The 19,328-nt window shown below is 49.8% G+C and overlaps 1 protein-coding gene across 4 annotated transcripts in view; it reads right to left on the reverse strand.

Annotated features, from left to right (window-relative positions):
• FNDC1 (fibronectin type III domain containing 1) overlaps window positions 1-19,328 on the reverse strand; it is a 100,848-nt gene that overhangs the window by 65,211 nt on the left and 16,309 nt on the right. For 2 of the 4 annotated variants that reach the window (XM_085022163.1, XM_085022152.1), the window contains exons 2-4: window positions 9,464-9,731; window positions 7,047-7,133; window positions 6,574-6,642 (exon numbers count right to left, since the gene is read on the reverse strand). The exons of 1 other annotated variant lie outside the window; for it this stretch is intronic. In XM_085022163.1, the coding sequence (XP_084878289.1) occupies window positions 6,574-6,642; window positions 7,047-7,133; window positions 9,464-9,611 (304 nt within the window). In that variant the 5' untranslated portion in view covers window positions 9,612-9,731. The remainder of the gene's footprint in view (window positions 1-6,573; window positions 6,643-7,046; window positions 7,134-9,463; window positions 9,732-19,328) is intronic. One more of the 4 variants, XM_005659118.4, reaches the window with a different exon arrangement.

A 19,328-nucleotide genomic window follows, 5' to 3' on the forward strand; every position in this document is an offset into this window, starting at 1 on the left:
TTTCGCCCAACTTCCCGAGCACCTACTATGTGCCTGTCCCAGACTCTGGAGATATAAAGATGAGCAAATCTCAATGCCCTCCCCCCCGGAGCTCACCACCCAGGCCAGGAGCCAGAACTGGTTCTGCCCTGCAAATTGCACACTTAAGAAAAAAACCTAATTGGAATTCCCGTCATGGCGCATCAGAAACGAATCTGACAAGGAATGATGAGCTTGCGGGTTCGATCCCTGGCCTTGCAGGATCGAGGATGGGGTTAAGGATCCAGCGTTGCCGTGAGCTGTGGTGTGGGTCACAGACGAGGCTCGGATCTAGTGTTGCTGTGGCTGTGGTGTAGGCAGGCAGCTGTAGCTCCGATTAGACCCCTAGCCTGGGAACCTCCATATGCCACGGGTGTGGCCCTAAAAAGACAAAAAGGCGGAAAAAAAAAAAAAAAAAAAAACCTAATTAATTGCATGAGACAGCTACTGAGAAAATAATGTCACAGGCATGATTAATTCCTTGTGGGCCAGAGACTTTTTAAGTTGAAACAGTATGTGAAAAGAGGACAGGCTTTGATTCATAATTAGTTGAAACTTTGAACTGGGCTGCACTTGAAGCTCCAGCCTGGCAGCCCTCGGACCCAGTCCCAGGATGACCTGAGCTGACGGTGCCCCCGAGCGGCCGTGCCGTATGTGGTTTGTCTGCGGCTGTCCTGCGCTGGCTCCTGCACCCAGAGTCATGTTGATGCCGTGCTTCAGTTTTATGACGTTAACGCGGCCGTCTCCTTGGCTCATTTGGCAGAACTGCTGTCGTCGCACAAAGAGAAGGGGAGGGTGACGCTTCCAGCATATCGGTGGAGACAGTCCTTTCTTCTGGGCACTTGTGTGTATTCAGGCACAGCCCCAACACCCAGGCTCTACAATTCAGTGTTTCTTCCTTTACAAATATGCTCTTTGGATTTGCTGACCCAAGACACTCCAAGTAGGGTGGAGATAGATGAAGGCAAATGGCCATTTTTCAGGAACCATTCCCAAGTGCTTGCCAAACTTAGGATCCCTCATTCGAAACGCCTTCGTGTCATCAATTTGTGACATGTCAAAGCTGAAAGGAACCCCGGAACCTTAGAAGGAATCTTAGAACTCGAGAAGGTTCTAAGGAGCCCAGAGCCTTCTTGGGAAGCCTCATCATTGTACAGCTGGGAAGTCAGAGGGGCTGAGAAAAATCAGCTCTCACTGGCGGCTGAGCCTGAGCCAGGGGTGCAAGCGTGAGCAGTGACATGATGATGGTTTGAGGGATTAATGATGCTCTCAAGTCAAGAGGTTTGGGAAGACCCGGGGTCCGAAGCTTCAAGTTCCATGTCAGAAACCTTTAAAGGAACTGGCAAGAAGATGCAGCTGAAGATGGGTGCTCGTTTTGAGGATGTGCTGATGGAAAAGACCAAAAGGCAGGCTTGGGGCATCCTTCCTCGTGTCTGCAGGCATTCCCCGTGAAAGGAGTGTAGGTGAGAAGGGGAAGAGGCCGTGCTTTGGTTTTCACGGTTTCATAGTTTGTCTCGGTGTTGAATAATTTGACACCTGTTCAAATCAGCGTTTGAACCAGGTACTCTGGGGGAGGGGAGGTTCCAAGATGAACCCAACCTGAGAATGGCCTTGGGGGTCTAACCCGGCTCGTAAAGAACTTTACACGTATGAAGTGGGCCTTACAGAGATGGGGTGACAAGAACAAAGAGCTGGAGCCAGGAGAAGGGAAAGGAGCCACGAAGGCCTTGAAGTCAAGGCAGGGAGGACCCGGGAGGTCAACCCTGCTGACCTTTACCCCCAGGGGGCAGGAGGCAAGGTCACTGCCGGAAGGCGGGAGGAGGAAGACGTCTGAAGAAAGTGGCCACATTTTGTGGGAGAAAGAAAGGAGACAGGAAAGACAAGGAGAGTAATTCCAAGCAGAGCCCAGGGCCCAGATGGAGATGGAAGAGCAGCTCTAAGAAGCTGTCACCGTGCAGATCAGCTCAGCTCTGTATTTGACACCCAGGAGGCTCAGCAATGAGCATGCAGGCGGGGACACCAGACAGCAGGATGGAGGGACCTGGCGTGGCTGTGCAGACACCAGGGTGCTTGACATGCCGGCCCCCGATGAAATAAGCAAGAAATGAGCCAGAAGGAGGTGGCTTCTGGACCCTGGACCTGGGGAGGGTCCACAGCCCCACAGCCCCACTGCGTCTGAAACAAGCTTCTGGCAAATGCGGGCGCTGATGGAGCCCGAAGCCGGGGAGTCCCACAATTCCAGACGTCAGAGGGGAGCAGCTCTTTCCTAAATGACAGCAGATGACGGTGGGAAACCACTGGTGAGGCTCTCGAATGCGCCACTGTCACGGAGGATGTCACACGCTGCCAAGGACGCAGGTGTGGACCAAGTGCCTTCAAGCTCTTTGGATTCAGGGAGCAAGCTGGGGGTCAGAGGTCACTGTGATAGGACAGGGATGGCTGGACTGCAGGGGTCATGCCAGTGTTGGTTGAAAATGGCCTAGGACGGCTATGAACTCTAAGCTGAACTTTAGCCTGAGCTGTAATTTAACCGTCAAAAAAAAAAAAAAAAAAAAGTAAGCTTCATGTAAACAACATTAAAATATAATGTAAAGCTACATTACATTAAAAGATAAGAGTAAGCTACATTAAAATATAATGTAAAGAAAGTATGAAGGAGTTCCCCCAGTGGCTCAGCGGTAATGAGGATGCGGGTTTGATCCCTGGCCTCACTCAGTGGGTTAAGGATCTGGCGTTGCCATGAGCTGTGGTGTAGGTCGCAGACACAGCTCGGATCTGGTGTTGCTGTGACTGTGGTGTAGGCAGGCAGCTATAGCTCTGATTCAACCCTGGCCTGGGAACCTCCCTATACCGCAGGTGCAGCCCTAAAAAGAAAAAAAAAAGAAAGGATAAGGCATAAATCAGACTTGTATTTCAGCGCTATGTCTAGTTTGGGTTTCATAGCTTAAGGAAAAAAGCACAAAGGACTAGATTTCTTAGGAAACCACAGCTTCATTAAAAATACATGTGATTCCCACTGAGAGCTAACATTTCCCAGATGAAGAGCTCCGTGAGAGCAGGTTAGCGCCCCTCTGCATCCCTGAGAGGCTGGAAGGAGAGGTAGGCGGTGGTCCTGACCCCCGGGCCTGGCTCTGCAGATCGAGTCCCAGAAAAAAAACTAAAACAACTTCAGAAAAGTCTGCAGAGAAGCTAAAGAATAGGATTCCAATATATGAAGGGACCTGAGACACCCCTTCCCTGGGGACCAAAAAAAAAAAAAGGAGCAGGGGAGGGGGGAAGGGGGAAGAGAAATACGGGTTTACATCGCAACAGGAGAGATTTTACATTTAAATACTACCAGCACTTTCTAACAAAAAGCTGTGAGAGGAGCTGCCCAAAGAGGAAGCCAAAGCATCCACCCTAGAGCTGCACTTCTGCTTGGCTCTACCATTTCCTGAGTCCTCGGAGCGCTCACATCTGCAGGAGGGACCCGTCTGAGAATCACTCCAGTCCTGTCCGCCCCCAGGACTTCCTGCATGTCCCCCGCCTCGTGTGGCTGCACGGACAGTCCCCATGGGGCCTTAGGCTGCTGCCCCCGTCTTAGCAGCACCTCACCGGCTCCCGGACCCTGCCTCTTCCATATCGCAGGGCTCTTTGCTTTTCCGAGGATTTAGGATTATGTTACAGGCTAAATGGCTCAATTCTGTGTCTCCCCACACAAATTTGTATGTTGCAGACCCCCTCCCCGCCCCCGTTATCTCAGAATGTGACTGTGGGCTGGAGATGGTGCCTGTGGAGAGGTGATTCAGTTAAAATGAGGTTCCTAAGGTGGCCCTGACCCCTTCTGATGGTGTCCTTAGAAGAACTGGGCATCTGGAGGCCCAAAGACACAGAGGAGGCCCCAGAGGAAAGGTGAACCGAAGAGAAAGAGCCCGGGAGAAATCAGACCTCCTGAAACCCCAGTCCTGGACTTCTAGCCCCTGGACCTGGGAGGAAATACATTCCTCTTCTTGAAGGGAACCCGTTGGCAAGAGTTGGTTACCGCCTTTCTTCCTAAGTTACGGACACAGGTCACATGCATGGCGTTTTGACACGTTTACTGCCTTTTGTTCGCCTTAGAATACAGCCTTCGAGAAGGCACGTCCTTGTCTACCTTATTCACTACCGTGTCTTTGGCACCCAGAATTGTGCCTGGAAAACCACAGCTACCAAATGAATAAATTAAAAAACTCAAGTCCTATTTTTTGGCCAAGACAAGGAGGTCAGCATGGACTTCAGACAGCCACGGAGGTCTGAAATGCCAACTGAAACCACTGCTTCCAGCAGAAGCAAAGACTGAATTTTCCTCCCCTTTCAAATAAATAGGCAAAGATGGTGCGGTATTACCAGGTCAAAGCACTAGAGCCAACCCTGGGGGCCTCACACCAGGTGCAGATGCTAATGTCTGCGTTTCTAGGTCAAGGCCCTTCCTCTGAATGAAGACGCCTAGAATTCACAGTAGTACTTCTTTTGCTGAACAGGATCAGCATATATTAACCATTCCTCAGAACAATGGCATGGCACATCTTCCAGACCTTATTTGAAAAGGTACAGACGCCCAGAGTTCCCGTGGTGATGCAGCGGAAATGAATCTGACTAGGAACCAGGAGGTTGTGGGTTCGATCCCTGGCCTCGCTCAGTGGAATCCCGCATTGCTGTGGCTGTGGTATAGGGTGGTACCTATACCACACCTCTGTGGTATACACCTCTGATGCAACCCCTAGCCTGAGAACCTCCATATGCTACGGGGGGTCGGGGGGAAGGGGGAGAAGGTACAGATGCAGGTTGATCACTTATTGATAATTTCTCTTCAAGCAGTTTTACTATTTGCATTAAGAATGAAATGCAGTTTTCCTGGAGCACTGTGACCCATGCACTCCGGATGTGCATTTTTGAAAGTCCTGTTTTACACCATATGCTGCAAAAGGTCTCAGCTAGCAGTTTCTTCCAGGATTTTTTAACATGATTTCTGACGAGTACCATGTTATATGTATCATAGCAGAGCTTTCTTTGGCAACTAGAGCCCACAGAGGCTCCTGCAGAGAGAAGTTAAAGGATTTCACAGTCCAGAAAGCCAATAGAGAGCTTGGGCATGACTGTGATTCCCAATTCCCAGAGTTTCTGTAACATGTACTTACTCAGAAAGGACACACACACACACACACATACACACACGCATGTGCACACACATTCCAATTCACGAAGGCATGGCAAATTAACTACTTAAAAAATTACTTGTTCTGAAACTATCACTCAGAAAACTTTACCAGGAAGATGATAAAAAACAACATGGTTATTTAAAACACAAAGTATAAGATTCAGACACGAGGCGCGGTCCATCTGGCAGGAAGAGGTTTACGTGTGCCTGCGAACGTTAACATGTTTGTCTTTCCGGGCAGACAACCTCCGAAATAAACATCCTTCCCTTTTTCGCACGTTTTCTAGGTGTACTACCTTCTTGACTGTTTTACTGTCAATGATTTCACTGTCCTTGGCTTCTGCCCTTGTCTCTCCTAAGGCTCACCCACTGGCCGCTCTCCTGACCTCAGCTCTCGCTCTGTAGCGTGATGTCTAAACCCGTGTCCACCTCTCGCTTCTCTCCTCCAACTCCCCAGGCCCTCATCCCCAACCACCTAGAAGACGTTTCCACCACATCCCCTCCAAGCCAACGTATTTGAACAAGGACACCTCCCCTTTCCAAGAAATCCCGTTTCTTTTCCTGCTGGTTCTGCTCTTCCGCTCCTTTTCCATATCCAGGGGACTTCGGAACCTGCCTACACGCAGCAACTCTAACCTGAGAAGGAGTCGATGGCCGTGGCTTTCCATATACTCACCTTGCTCCCGACAATAACACCAGGCGGGTGTACTTAAAAGCCTTGCTCCTTGCCCCACCGCCTGTGGACTATCACCCACCCACGCTCTAAAATAACAGCTTCCGCTTTGCATTATTTTTAACCAGGAATCAAATATATTCAAGAAACCCACAAGAAATGTCAACACTTTTCTCAACACGTAAAACACATGACCAGACAACATGAGCATCCAAATGAGGAAACACGTAAGATACAAATATGGAGCAGAGATGGAAGGCAGGTTATCTAAGAACGTATCACAAAATACCCCACGGATAAGAAAAGAGAGAGGCCTTGATGCCGCATATTAGCCAATAAAAGCCACGGTTTGGGGGGCCCCATGCGTCCCTGCCTCCACGGGTAGGAGAGCCGCACATCCCCTCCTCGGGCCAGGTCTGCCATCTCCACCACCATATTTGCCTGTTAACAGTGCAACGGCACCCCCAGATGTAGACGCGGACACCCCCCCACAACCAGCACATGAAAGAGCGGTGAGAAATGAGAAACACCGGCTACAGTCTGGCCCATCAGGTGCAGTGCAGATGGACCAACACTGTGCGGCACGTGGGTTAGTGCAGCGATGGGAACTACATGAAGGTTTGTGAGCGCATGTGTGTGACAGAAGCACAGCCCTCTTTCGAGACGGTGCTTCAGTGGAGACATGAACCCGATGAGCACAAAGTACCTGGGACGGTTTCATTAAATGGTCCTGGACCCTTAATGGGAAAACCATCAATCTTGATCCATTCACCTCCTAAATTAGGAAAATGCAACCTGATAGTTAGAAGGGGGGACTATTTCAGTGCATCCCTAACGTTATTTCAATGATCCTCTCGACAGTCATCGCAAAGATGTGCTCCGTGACGAGGCACCTCGACTGTAGGAACCACACGTATCGCTGGGCTTTTACACATGGTTTACTCCAGCGACTACGCCACAATTTAAGACAAAATACTAAGAAGCTACACCACCATTACTTTAAAAGCAGGCATACATCTTTCCTAGTTTTCAACCTTTCAGCTGGCTCTACGAGCCTTGAAAATTTCTCCTTCAGGAGCTCTTTAATAATGCTAAATTTTAATTGACCTGAAGAAGCAAAGAGAAGATGCTCCCAGTCTAAGTAACAAAATAAAGCCTCCAATTCTAGAGACGACTTACCAGGCAGGCTTTCAGCTCTGTACACTGGACGGCTCACTCCTTTGCTGTTTTCTGCAGTAACCAGCACAAAGTACACTACCCCCGGCTCTGAAACATACGGTTTACATCAAGCCACCATTTCAAATCTCCAAGAAGGACAGTTTAAGTCACTGTCTTCTTACACCAGTTATGACCAAAGATAAAAATCCGAATTAAGGGACATGTCTAACGATAGCTGGTCTGTCATTTCTTTCATCAAAATCACTAACGTTCCTCTCGGGCAACTCAAACACCCCTGACCCAAAGAACACAAAATTTATTTAGTACAAAGTACATGAGATGTGTACTAAACCTGGATTTCTGAGCAGTCAACAAAAAAAGGCTTTGGAGTTTTTTTCATTGGAAGTCAGTGCAGGAAACAGAAATGCACTCTCTACCAAACAGCTGTTTTAACCTATAGGGTTGAGAACTACAAACATTTCCCAATGGAAATTCCAAGTGGAAACCTCCAAAAGGTAGTCAGAAAATTTCAATGTGTCTCAGAAAATTTAGCACAGGAGAAATCTTCAAGGCAAGAAATCAAGCTTCACGTAATTTTCTTCTTTTCGCAAGAAAGGTTTCCATTGTGCTCATTGCTTTTGACTCTTTCGTTCAACAAAAACCTAGAAAGACACTTCCTGTAATCTTGGAAATGCTTATCTCAAAAAAAAAAAACAAAAACAAAAACAAAAACAAAAAAAACCTGGGCTTCACTTTTTGACTTGCCCCTAGGGGTCAAGGTCAAATTGCAAAGGTCGCTTTGGCTGAGATCTGGAATTGGTTGGGTTGCAAAAGGAAACCCAGTTGCCACATTACCAAGGGGGTGTGCCCTGAACCCATAGCTTTGCAAAGCGAAACTCTCGCAGGGCTGCTTTTCCTCAACATGCATTATGATCCTGTGAAAGGGATGCGAAGGTGCCAATTCCTTGAAGAGATGAAAGCTGGTGGGCATTTGAGGGGCCGAAGGTTGGAGAGGTAAGAGCGCTGTCAAAGGCAATAATGAATGATTGCATGTCTCAAAATGAGGAGCGTTCCTTGGACAAAACTTCAGTTCTCAAGCCAGAGGTCCAGGAAGAGTGACACATCTGGGACCCCTGCTGTGCTCAAGCCTGGTCTGCCTCCTGTCCGACTATGGCAGGGCCTGGTGGCGTATAGGGTTTGGCACAACCTGCTGGACTAACTGGGGAATGTTCTAGGTTCAGACCAAAAGCAAAACGATGCTTCTCTGGGTACTTTCTCTCTTTATTCCAGATGTATCCACATTTCAAACAAATGCAATCCACATGTCTCTGCTTCTGTTCGGTCAACTCATCAGAAACTTGCTTGGGAGACTCTGTTTTCCGTGAATTCTAGGCCTCTCTTTTTGCATGTTTTTATTCTCTGCAGCAATTGCAGCAACCCCAGGTTTGAGCAAGCCAATGCGACCCTGCTCGTGCCTTTGGTCCGATAGAACCCCCGTTTAACCTCACAGTAGGTTCTGCGGGGCCCTAGGGACGTGGAGGAGATTCAGGGAAGCGTATGTTTAGCTGGAATCATGAGGAAGAGATTCTGTCTCCCTTCTGTGCACCCTCTCCTCTGAGACCCAGAGAGCCTAACAGCTCAGTGCAGGAGGTGGACAAGGAGTGAGTCTGGTGGACAGTGGCCAGGAAACTGAGGAGTCATGAGTTGGTTTTGACCCATTAAAGGAAGGCAGCAGAATGCCAACGTGGCCAGAGCAGACCCGGCTGTCCCAGAGGCTGACTGCTGCTACTTCCTTATCATCCATCTTAAGGTTGGACCATGAGATGATTGTAGAGTAAATGGGGTTTTGGGCCACTGAGGCCATTAAAAACAAAAACAAAAAACAAAAAAAAAACAGACAATAGAGGATCCACTGGAGGCAGCTCAAAGCCTAAGTTCAAAACCACCTACACCTGCACTTATCAAACAATAATTGAGGCAAAATTTTAAATACCCCCAAACTTCCAGAACTGGGAGAAATGTTACATCTTTGAACCAGATGTGGCAAAGCATGACACAGCACACACCCCTACAGGGACACAGTACTTGAGTAATCCCTAATTAGGTTACAAACTTGTCCAACAGTCAAGTTTCTAGGAGCTAAAAAAGGTTCCATGTATTTTCCAAAAGCACATCCAGAAACTAAAAATCGCTTCCTACATCAATTTGGAGAGAGATCCAGGAATAGTGGAGTTCAAACGCAGGATGGGGAAGCCCATGGGTGAGAGGAAAGCTGCTGCTTAACAGCCTCTTGACCTTGGCTACCCATCCCCAAAGACCCACCGCGGTACCTTGAGCCTGGCTACATTCTGTCTCACACACGGGCACCCTGAGAATGGCAGGAGAATGGAAGGGTACCCTTAGTTCTCCCCGGGGAACAAGATCAGAGTGTCACTTACCCACATCCTCAATAAGGAAGGAGTGTGTCTCCGCATTCACCTTGATGTATTTAAGACTTTTCAGTGACTTCCCATAGGCAATGTTGTAATGCTCCACGGGTCTACTGGTAGCATCTTTGGGTGGGTCCCACGTGACTTTCAGGCCCATTTTAGTGGACAGCAGTTTCACGTGCCTTGGCTTCAGTGGGTGATCAGCTATGTAAACAGCGCAACTATCAACTTAACGGGAATGGCAGGTCGGGAAGACGAATTGTTTTTCCAACGTTCTCTGATATTGTTAGCAAAAGAGCAAACGACTTTTAGTCTGTCTGGTCCTAAAGACTTTAAGTACCATCATGTTTGGACATCATCCCAGTGACAGCAAAACAAACACACCAAACCCACAAGCTTTGATGTCTCTCGGATAACTAGGGGCGGCCAATTTAAACCAACAGGGAAGCAAATCCAAACAAAGTCTAGGCCTTCTCTGACTTGATCACGTTGCTATGCTAGTGCAAGATCAACAACGTGGTAATTCGACATACTCTCCAGAAGCATATTCATGTATTAAATCAATGCTTAGTATTGTGCATTGCTACAGCTAGACAATCTTTAAAACAATTCCGAGACGAGTGACATAAAACTCTCATGATAAGGAGGACTATCCAGTGTATCCAATGTGAAATAACAGAAGCATTCGTTTCCACAAAGAAAACAAACCAAGACTGTCAACATTTTGAAAAGGGGGCAAAGAAGGCATCTGCAGGTAGCTAACTGAAATGCTTCCGTATTTGCCCCAGAAGAAGAGAGACAAATTATTAAGACGCACAATTGCATTTTTACCTGCAGTTAGGAAGTTCCAAAAGAGTATTCCTGATGTTCAAAAAATAACCGAAAGGAAACATAACATTTTGCCAAACAAATTGTCTCAGCTCATGGTATAACTTCGATTGCAATGCAACATAATATAAATACGTGCCAAATATTCACACGACAGTCAGTCTGGGGACAAACTGGATCTGAAACTGATTATTCAAAGATGCAAGGCATTCTTGGGGGCAAAACAGGAATCTAAAAAAAATCCAGAACTCTTTAAACTTAGTAATATTAAGAAAAAAGAATTTGAAGTCTTACAGAGGAAGAAAGCAAAGGGGGGGGTGTTTTGTGATAACACATAGATTGGTTAGTACATGAATTTAACACTGAAGACTCTGAACAAAATAAAGCAGGCTGATTCTAACATACAGCTTGTATTCCTTCCCCAACTGCCCTGCTGCCTCAGGAGTAAAATGACAAGAAAACGAGAGCACTCCTGGGCGGACCCCACTAAAGACGGTCGAGGAGGAGGTCCCTGGTGGCCTAGCGGGTAAGGATCCGGCGCCGTCACTGCTGTGGCATGGGTTTGATCCCTGGTTTGGGAACTTCCACATGCTGCAAGTGTGGCAAAAAAGAAAAGAAAAGAAATTCAAGGAATGAAAATAGAGTATGAACAAAACAATTTGGAAGGCACTAGAGAAAGAATGTCCACTTTGGGGACAAAGACACAGTGTCGGTCAGAGGATGAGCGCAGGCCAAACCCCACAAAGCATTCCCTCCCCAGGCGCAGAGGTGAGGGCCTATAAACCCACGGTGGGTGGAATCACAGACGAGAATCCAACGCCATCTGGGAAACGCTGAGTTGAGGAGACCATAAAGGTGGCAGGATGGCGAGCTTCTGGATATTGAAGGTTAGCAGTCGTGGCGCCCCTTCCCTAATTCTCACTGACCACCCCCCCATCCACCCCACCCCCCGCCTCTGAGAAACTTCCCAGGATGCTCTTTGCTGGAGGACTGGGGTTTCCATCCCTCGGTCTCCTTTATCCCTCCCAAGGCTTCCCTCCAGAAGCCTCCCGTCCTTCTCTGCCACATGTCTGATTGTCCTTTTCTAGCTCTGCTCCCCATTTCCCGCAACAGCAGCAGTCACTCCCAGGGATCCACGAGGTCATCCTGACCAAAAAAAGGTGGGTGGACACAAAGCGAGGGTTCCGAGACCCCGTCCAGACGGCCACGCCGGGTGATTCTCCCGGGGAAGGACGCACACCAGGGAGCATGTGAATTACCCTTTTCTTTCCAGCTCAATTCCAAGTCCCGATTCAGGAAAGCTCGACCCTGTGAGACGCATGAAGCCCAAACACCCGCCCCTTTTCTGCTGGGCACACGTGATTCAATCCATCCACAGCCGTCTAGGCCTGAAGATGCTTTATGCTCACTACGGACATCCAAAAAGAGGATCAATTTATCAATAATGTGCTCGTGGCCTTTCTCTGCTGTGCCTTACGTCTGTCCTGGGACACAGTGTGGAATAATTTCTAAGTCACGTGGGAACTGCTCTCAAATGGTTGCATCGGGCCAGCAAAAGCAGGGACATACAAAACCCCAGACAGCTGCAGTAAGAGGAGGAAAATGAAGGGTGGGAGGCAGACCCCAAGGGTCCCCCAGACCTAACGCACGGCCTTGCAGCCTGCTTACTTCATCAGCGTCCAAGTGTGTCTACACAGGAGTGTGTGTTCGCCTCTTGCCAATGATCAAGCACCACTAGTGTGTCTCAACGTGGTAACTATTTGCACGCTAAGAAAAAGGCCATATGGTGCAAAACCACCCTAAAGCATGAAAACTGGGAGAGGGAAATGGACAGGAAGAGGGGCCTTACTGGGCTCCTAGCACCTGCCCCCCTCTGCCCTTCACCTTGAGCTTAACGCTATGTGAGGTGCTCTTCACACACACAAGCCTGAGAGGTTATTTCCTCCTTCCATGCTGCAGAAGAAGAAAGCAAGGCCTGGAACAGAGAGGTTAGGAGAACTGCCCAGAGTCACACAGCTGTACCCCAGGGGAAATGAATGCACCTCCTGCTGAGTCCAACTCCAAAGCCTGGCTCTTCCCACAGCTCACAGACCCTCGGAATCTGTCCCTGCTCATAAATGACCAGTGACCATATCCAGGGAAAGTTCATTTCAGAGGCCAGGAGTATCCTAAAGCCAATCGCGAAGCCTCCGTAGCTGCGTTCACTTTCCCACCTTCCTGTTCCATTTCCCCCTCTAGGGGGTGCTCTTCAGCCACGAGAGGCCGCCTCAGGGGCTGCCTGCCCCACCCTCTCCTTTCTCTGGAAGGAACCGAGTAAGTGAATGACATCTGCATTCTTATAACAAGATCTTATTAGGCCAAAGGAACCACTTTCTTCTTCTTTTTTCTTTTTCTTTTTTTCTTGGTTTTTTCTTTTTGCCTTTTCTAGGGCTGCTTCTGCAGTACATGGAGGTTCCCAGGCTAGGGGTCCAATCAGAGCTATGGCCACCGGCTGAGGCCAGAACCACAGCAACGCCAGACGCGAGCCTCGTCTGCAACTTACACCACAGCTCTTGGCAACGCCAGATCCTTAACTCACTGAGCAAGGCCAGGGATCGAACCCGCAACCTCATGATTCCTAGTCGGATTCGTTAACCACTGCGCCATGACGGGAACTCCATGGAACCCCTTTCTATTAGTAACAGTTTAGGCCTTGGAGAGTTACCTAACGAAGGTCATTTTTGAGCATAAATGCCTTCTGGGGGACCCTGAATCAGCCCTTCCGGGCGGCCTACGATCACTCTCCTTGAAGGTCGGGTTCTCCACGGGGCTTAAACTGTGACCCCCCTGCCCACCCAACTCCCCAGGGCACACACATCGGGCCAGGTGAACAAAATATCGCGGTGACTTAATTAAGATCTTTTCATTCCCTAGGTTCTCATCCACTTTGACGTTTAAGATGGATGGCATTACGGAGGCTGCCTGGCGACCCTCACCAACGCCTGGCTCAGAAAGAACTGGAGGAAGAGGACAGGAAGTCTGCATGAACTTGAATTCCTTGACAGAAGACTTATTCTGGGGGCTAGAAACACGGCAGCGTGGTTCTATTCCTGATCATCATCTTGCGGGGCTTATAAGTCCGTCCCTTAAGGGGGAAGTCAAGGCAGCAAGCGGGTGAAACTGGTTTCAGGGTCTGCAGACTGCCCTCGGGGCTCTGTGCTTCAGGATGTGCATTCTGGTAGCGTAACGTTGAAAGATGACATAGCGGTTCCTTACTTATTTTTAGGGGCTCTTAGAACAGATCATTCTTGGCTGGGTAAGTGAAGCCCAGAACCCTTCTCTAAGAGCCTTCAGTGTTCTCATCAACGAAGATGACACGGGATACAGTGTCTAAAGCTGTGCATCCCATGAATGGCTTCTCCAAAGAGAAGAAAGACAACCCCAAAGTCGATATCACAGGAATTACACGGTCGGGTACCAGGGATGGTGGGGAGGGACCTCACAGAGCATGCGCGACAGGCTGGGGCTGGGACAAGCCCTCTTCTCATCTCCGCAGAAGGCAAAGTGAAGACGATGCGAGCTCCAGCGGCAGCCTGAGGGATTTTAGATTAAGTGGAAAGAATTTCCTGTCCGTGTCCTTCCCCTCTCCCCCCACTCAAGGCTGCCTTTGAATGGAGACACATGGGAAGGTGCTTCAGACAGAAGAAGCCGCCAGCGGCATCTGCTATGACTCAGGCGACTTCATACCACGACAGAGTCTTTGCCACGGTTCAGACCAGTGAACCTCATCCAGACTCAAGAATATTTTACCAGCTACTGAGGGACAAAATGGTACTTTGATGACATTTCAGATGCCTGATAATGAATCGCCAAGCTAGACATTTCCCTGCTGTGGCTCCCACGAGACCTCGATTGGTCTGTTTGCAAATGAAAAATAAGGCACCGTCAGCCCACGGTGTTCTGACTCGGGTCTGAGGGCCAAACTCCAGGTCTGTCTCAAGAGGCCCCCAGGACGCCAGGGTGGTTGAAGGATCCAGGTGCACAGCTGCATCCGCTCAAGGATAGATTCCAAGATCCCAATGGCTCGGCAGTGTCTGTCTCTGGAGCATCTGCAGAGTGGCCTCCAGGGATCCTTCAGGCTGATAAATGCCCTTGGGAAGCTGAGCCCAGAGCTACACCCCCGGGTCAGCCCAGCCTGACCAGCACCTGCAGGGCTCACTTGCCCTAGTGGACAGGGCACAAAACCTCACTGTGCCTTCCCCACATTCCCCCCCTGGCACCGCTCTGGGCAGGGGTCCTGACCACATGCTCGGTACTCGCTTCGATGGCTGGTGGACTGAAGGGAAAGACGGTCGGATGGTTCAGCCTAATGAGGTCGACTGGGGGTCTCACCTCCCAGGAGCGGGAGGCTTAGGCCCATAACGAAGCCAGAGTAAGGGGTGTACACTCTGTCCAAAAGTTTGGTTCCAGGCGCTTGTCGACAACTGGAATTCTGGACCTAGATGCTCGGATATTCAGGGGCGGTAGGAAGGGTTTCTAGGAAGCCAGAAATCTTGATTTGTGTGTGTGTGTGAGATCTCCCAATTTTGTACTAATTCACTTAAGCTTTTTAAGACACTTCATGAAGAAACACACAAACACACACACACACACACACACACACACACACACACACACACACACACACACACACACACACACACACCAGCTGGCCAGACTCAGTCCGCTGGCAGCCACCTGGTCACTTTACTTTTACTCCAGGAGAAACCATTTAGTTGCTGATCCTGCCAACTCCCAATGTCCTCTTTCAGCTCTGAGATGCCGGTGGGAAGAGCTTGAGATGAACGCTAGAGTCCAGAGAAGAACTCACACTCCCCCAGCCCCTGAAGGCCTGGGGCACAGGTCTGGGCAAGGACTCATCGCCTGCCTCGAGAACCCCTCTCTCCGAGAGACCCAAAGGCTATGAAAAAACTGGCCTGGAGGAGTTCCCGTCGTGGCTCAGTGGTTAACAAATCCAACTAGGAACTATGAGGTTGCAGGTTCGATCCCTGGCCTCACTCCCCAGTGCATTAGGAATACAGCGTTGCTGTGAGCTGTGGTGTAGGTTGCAGACGGGGCTCGGATCCCGTGTTGCTGTGGCTGTGGCATAGGCCGGTGGCTACAGCTCCGATTAGACCCCTAGCCTGGGAACCTCCATATGCCATGACTACAGTCCTAGAAAAGACAAAAAAAATCCCAAAAAACTGGCCTGGGCTCCAAAGAAGTAAGATTGACCCTCCCCAGGTCGGCTCTGGGGAAGGGAGGGTGAGGTGAGCGACGCCTCACCTACCAGTACAATCGGTGGCTTCTACAGGCACAGCTGTGGCCTAACCACCCCAGACCCACGTCCCTACTCCGGTGTGACAGAGGCATGTGAGTTCCCCACTGAACTGTTCAGGACACAACTCACTATCTAGGTTCAGACTCATCAACCATCCCTAATGATTCGGGCCACGCGCAGCGGCCAAACGTTCCTGGAGAGGGAGCTCTGCCAAGGGGCACTTCTCAGACCAAGAGAAGGAAAGTTCAGGACCCATGAACACCATGAATCGATGGGAAAAGTGATCCCCAAACGACACAGTCCCCATGGAGAACTCAAGCTTAAGACTGTGATTCAGAAGAATGGATCCCAGGTGGTGTTTATATTTTCTTTTGATTTGTTTTCTTTTCCAACAAAGAGGAGTTCCCGCTGTGGCTCAGTGGGTTATGCACCCAACTAGTATCCATGACGAGGCGGGTTCAATCCCTGGCCCCGTTCGGCAGGTTAAGGATCTGGCTTGGCCATGGCTATGGCGTTGTTGCTGCAGCTCCAATTCGACCCCTAGCCTGGGAACGTCCATATGTTATGAATACGACCATAAAAAGCAAAAAATAAAAATAAAAGAAAGTACAGTGACTTCATGACATTCTCCAGCCAGGAAAAGACAAAGGATGGGAAACGGATGGTAGATGAGAGAGAGGGAGAGAGAGAAGTTGTGAGAATGCCATCAACCCGTCTTCCTTTGTAGTTGCTCCATCACAATTTTCCAAGGTCAAGGTGACTGACTTTAGCCAGATACCCTTCACCAAAGTGCTGGCACACAGAGCTCAACACATGTCAGAGGAATGAACAAATACTTTAATCTGGATGTACAGCCAACCTCCCATCTAGAAACCAAACAGCATCTGACAAGCAGGTTCAAATCCTTTAATTCCTATAATTGCTCGGAACGGAGCTACCCCTCATGTAATCATTATAGACAATAAGGCCACACCCCACACCTGAGGTAGGGAATCCACTGATAAAATGTTCAGTGGGTAGAATCCAGTATTTTCTGGGGCCATAACTGATGCAATCATTGTAAGAAAAACAAGTATTGCTTCTCTGAGTTTTCTATGGCAAACTTACTGAGGAAAATTACTCAAACAATAGTCGCTTGATTTGACTTGAAAGTTAAATCTGAAAAAGAGATGTGGATCTCAAACCTCAGGGTCACATTGTACTACACAATTTACAGATTTTTGTTAAATAGCAAAGGGGTCTATTGGGCAACAATGAAAGGGGCCTGGATGTTTCTCCTGAGCCAATAAGTAGCAAATCACATTTGTTTTTATCTCATCTGACTAAATGCGTGAGGTAGCTTTTCCTGGATTTGAAATCCAGGGCCCAAAAGTGGTCCTTATGAGCATCTGAGCTCAAAACCAAATTGAGAAAAAAAGTCAGAAATCAGACTCTCGGGTTTACTGCTGCCGAGGCTGCACTGGAGCAGCTGGATCTCAGGAGTGACCGCCATCCTGCCCCTGCCCCTCCCTCCTCCAGGTCTGGACCTTTGGGTGGACACAGCTGAGTCTGCAGAACAGACCAGCTCAGGACCCCTGCCTCACAGATGGGGCCGGAGCAGCAGGCTTGGGCCTCTACCCAGCGCCCCCTACGTGCAAGCAGCCTTCCTGCAGGAAGGCAGACTCCCAAAAGGAGACCCCACGCCTGCCTCTTCTCATCTGTGAATGCCACTGGGTGGAGGCAGGAGACCAACGGAGCCTGGCTCTCATCACCACCGCCCCCCAGGAGGCCGCTGGGAGGGGAGGGCAGAGGCCAGAAGCAAACATGAGAACAATGGAGGCCCCCGACCCTCCCCAGGGGCTTGTTCCCGCATCCTACTAGGCATGACCCTCAACCCGTAGTCAAGAGTGGCTGCTCTTCAGAGTGAGGGTCAGGACCCCTTCCCCCACCATGCATCCTCCTGGGTCGTAGGTCAGCATCCCCCCTCCCCGGGTCCCCCAAAAGTTCTGGCCTGAGGAAGACTCATTCTTCGACCAGCTCCAAAGCCAAGCCGACCTCTAAGCTGAAAGTCCCCTTCTGGCCTTTCCTATTCCCATCCCAGATTTTGCCCAGTTCATGGCGTCCAAAATCACCTACAGGGTGTTTCCGTCGTGGCTCAGAAACGAATCTGACTAGCATCCACGAGGACGCAGGTTCGATCCTTGGCCTCGCTCAGTGGGTTAAGGATCCGGCATTGCTGTGACTGTGGCGTAGGCCAGTGGCTACAGCTCTGATTCGACGCTGAGCCTGGGAACCTCCAATATGCCACGGGTGTGGCCCTAAAACAACAACAACAACAAAAAAGACAAACGAGCGCACAGGGTTCAAGCAATGAGGTGAAATGACAGCATACAGATACTCTGAAAATCCAACAGCAACAGCATGAAAATGTCCCCATTTCAACAAAAGTCCCTCCCGTTACAAAATGGGAACATGGACAGTCCAAGAGTGAAGCCTTCCGGGCCTTAGAGCTTAAATAAAATTTCGAGATCCGAGTCCACGTTTCCTTCCTCCTGCACGTCCCATCCCGTTTGGCCTCAGCGGGAAGACAGCCATTCAAACGCCCAGATGGGGTCAGGCTCGCTCAGAACCGCCCTGTGGGCCATCTTGCACCAGAGCTGGTGCCGAGTCTCCCTGAGGTTAAAAGAATTGACTGCCATGCCCAGAGCATCCAGGTCCCTAACAGCCCTACGAGGTGGCTGATCCACAACTTGCCGTGTGAAGGACTCACGGAAGTTTTCCCTGCCCACTGAAACCTCCCCCGATTCTTCTCTGACCAGACCTCTGCCTGGCAGACTTTGCAGGAATGGTTCTCACGGAGCTGGGCCCTGGATGCTGCCTGGGCTTTCCAGTCATGAGGCTGTGAAGGGGGACCCTGGAGCAGCCGGTCCCCAGCTCCTGCTCGGAGGAGAGAGCAGAGATGCAGACAGGGCTGCAGCCTTGGCTCTAGGCATCCCTAAGCCCAGCTCAGCCCAGCCCTGCCCAGGGCACAGCTCCGCAGGCCGGGGACTCCTGGGATTTACATCAGCGCAAGCTGAGTTTTCACCACTTGCACTTCAGAACCTAATAGATTGGGAGACCATCAATCAAGAGCTTTTGTGGAAGTCAAAAATAACTTTTTGAAGCTCCCCCAGCAGCCAGTATATTCAGTCACAAAAACCTGCCAGGACCGACACGCCCAAAGCCATGAAGGCAAATGCAGCCCAGGTGGCTCTTGCAGGCCACCCAGTCTGGCAGAAGAGGCCCGGGAAGAGGAGAGGATTTACCTTGGATAAGAAGAACCCCCCCCCCACGAGGAATGGGAAGAGCTTCTGAAATGAACGAGTCCCTGAAAACCCCCAAAGGCTAAAATGACTTCTTAAGGATTGCTCTTTAATGCACCAAAACCTTCATGTTTATGTAAGTCTCCTACTGCTTCTTCGTTTGAAATTCAAGTTTTACTTTCCACTGAAAAACCGCCAAATACGTCCCAGACTCTGAGATGAAGAAAACACGGATCTGGGCGTAACCACGGATGGTTGGCCAAACACCCAGCAGAGCAGCCACCAGAGGCCAGCGGAGCTTGGCGGAGGGAGCGACATGCTCCACGACTCTGTGACTAAGACCCCGAGGAAAGCTGGAAAAGTTCGACTCTTAACCACAGGACCCCCGTCGGCAGAGGAATATCCAGAGATGGAGAAACAGCCAGACGATTGGCAACGTGTGGGCAGAACACTCACGTGATGGAGT

Source organism: Sus scrofa, chromosome 1 (assembly GCF_054392235.1).
Source record: "Sus scrofa isolate SSC_HxYL_T2T_F1_AM1 chromosome 1, Sscrofa_HxYL_maternal_Yorkshire_Landrace_v2.0, whole genome shotgun sequence".
NCBI lineage: Eukaryota > Metazoa > Chordata > Mammalia > Artiodactyla > Suidae > Sus > Sus scrofa.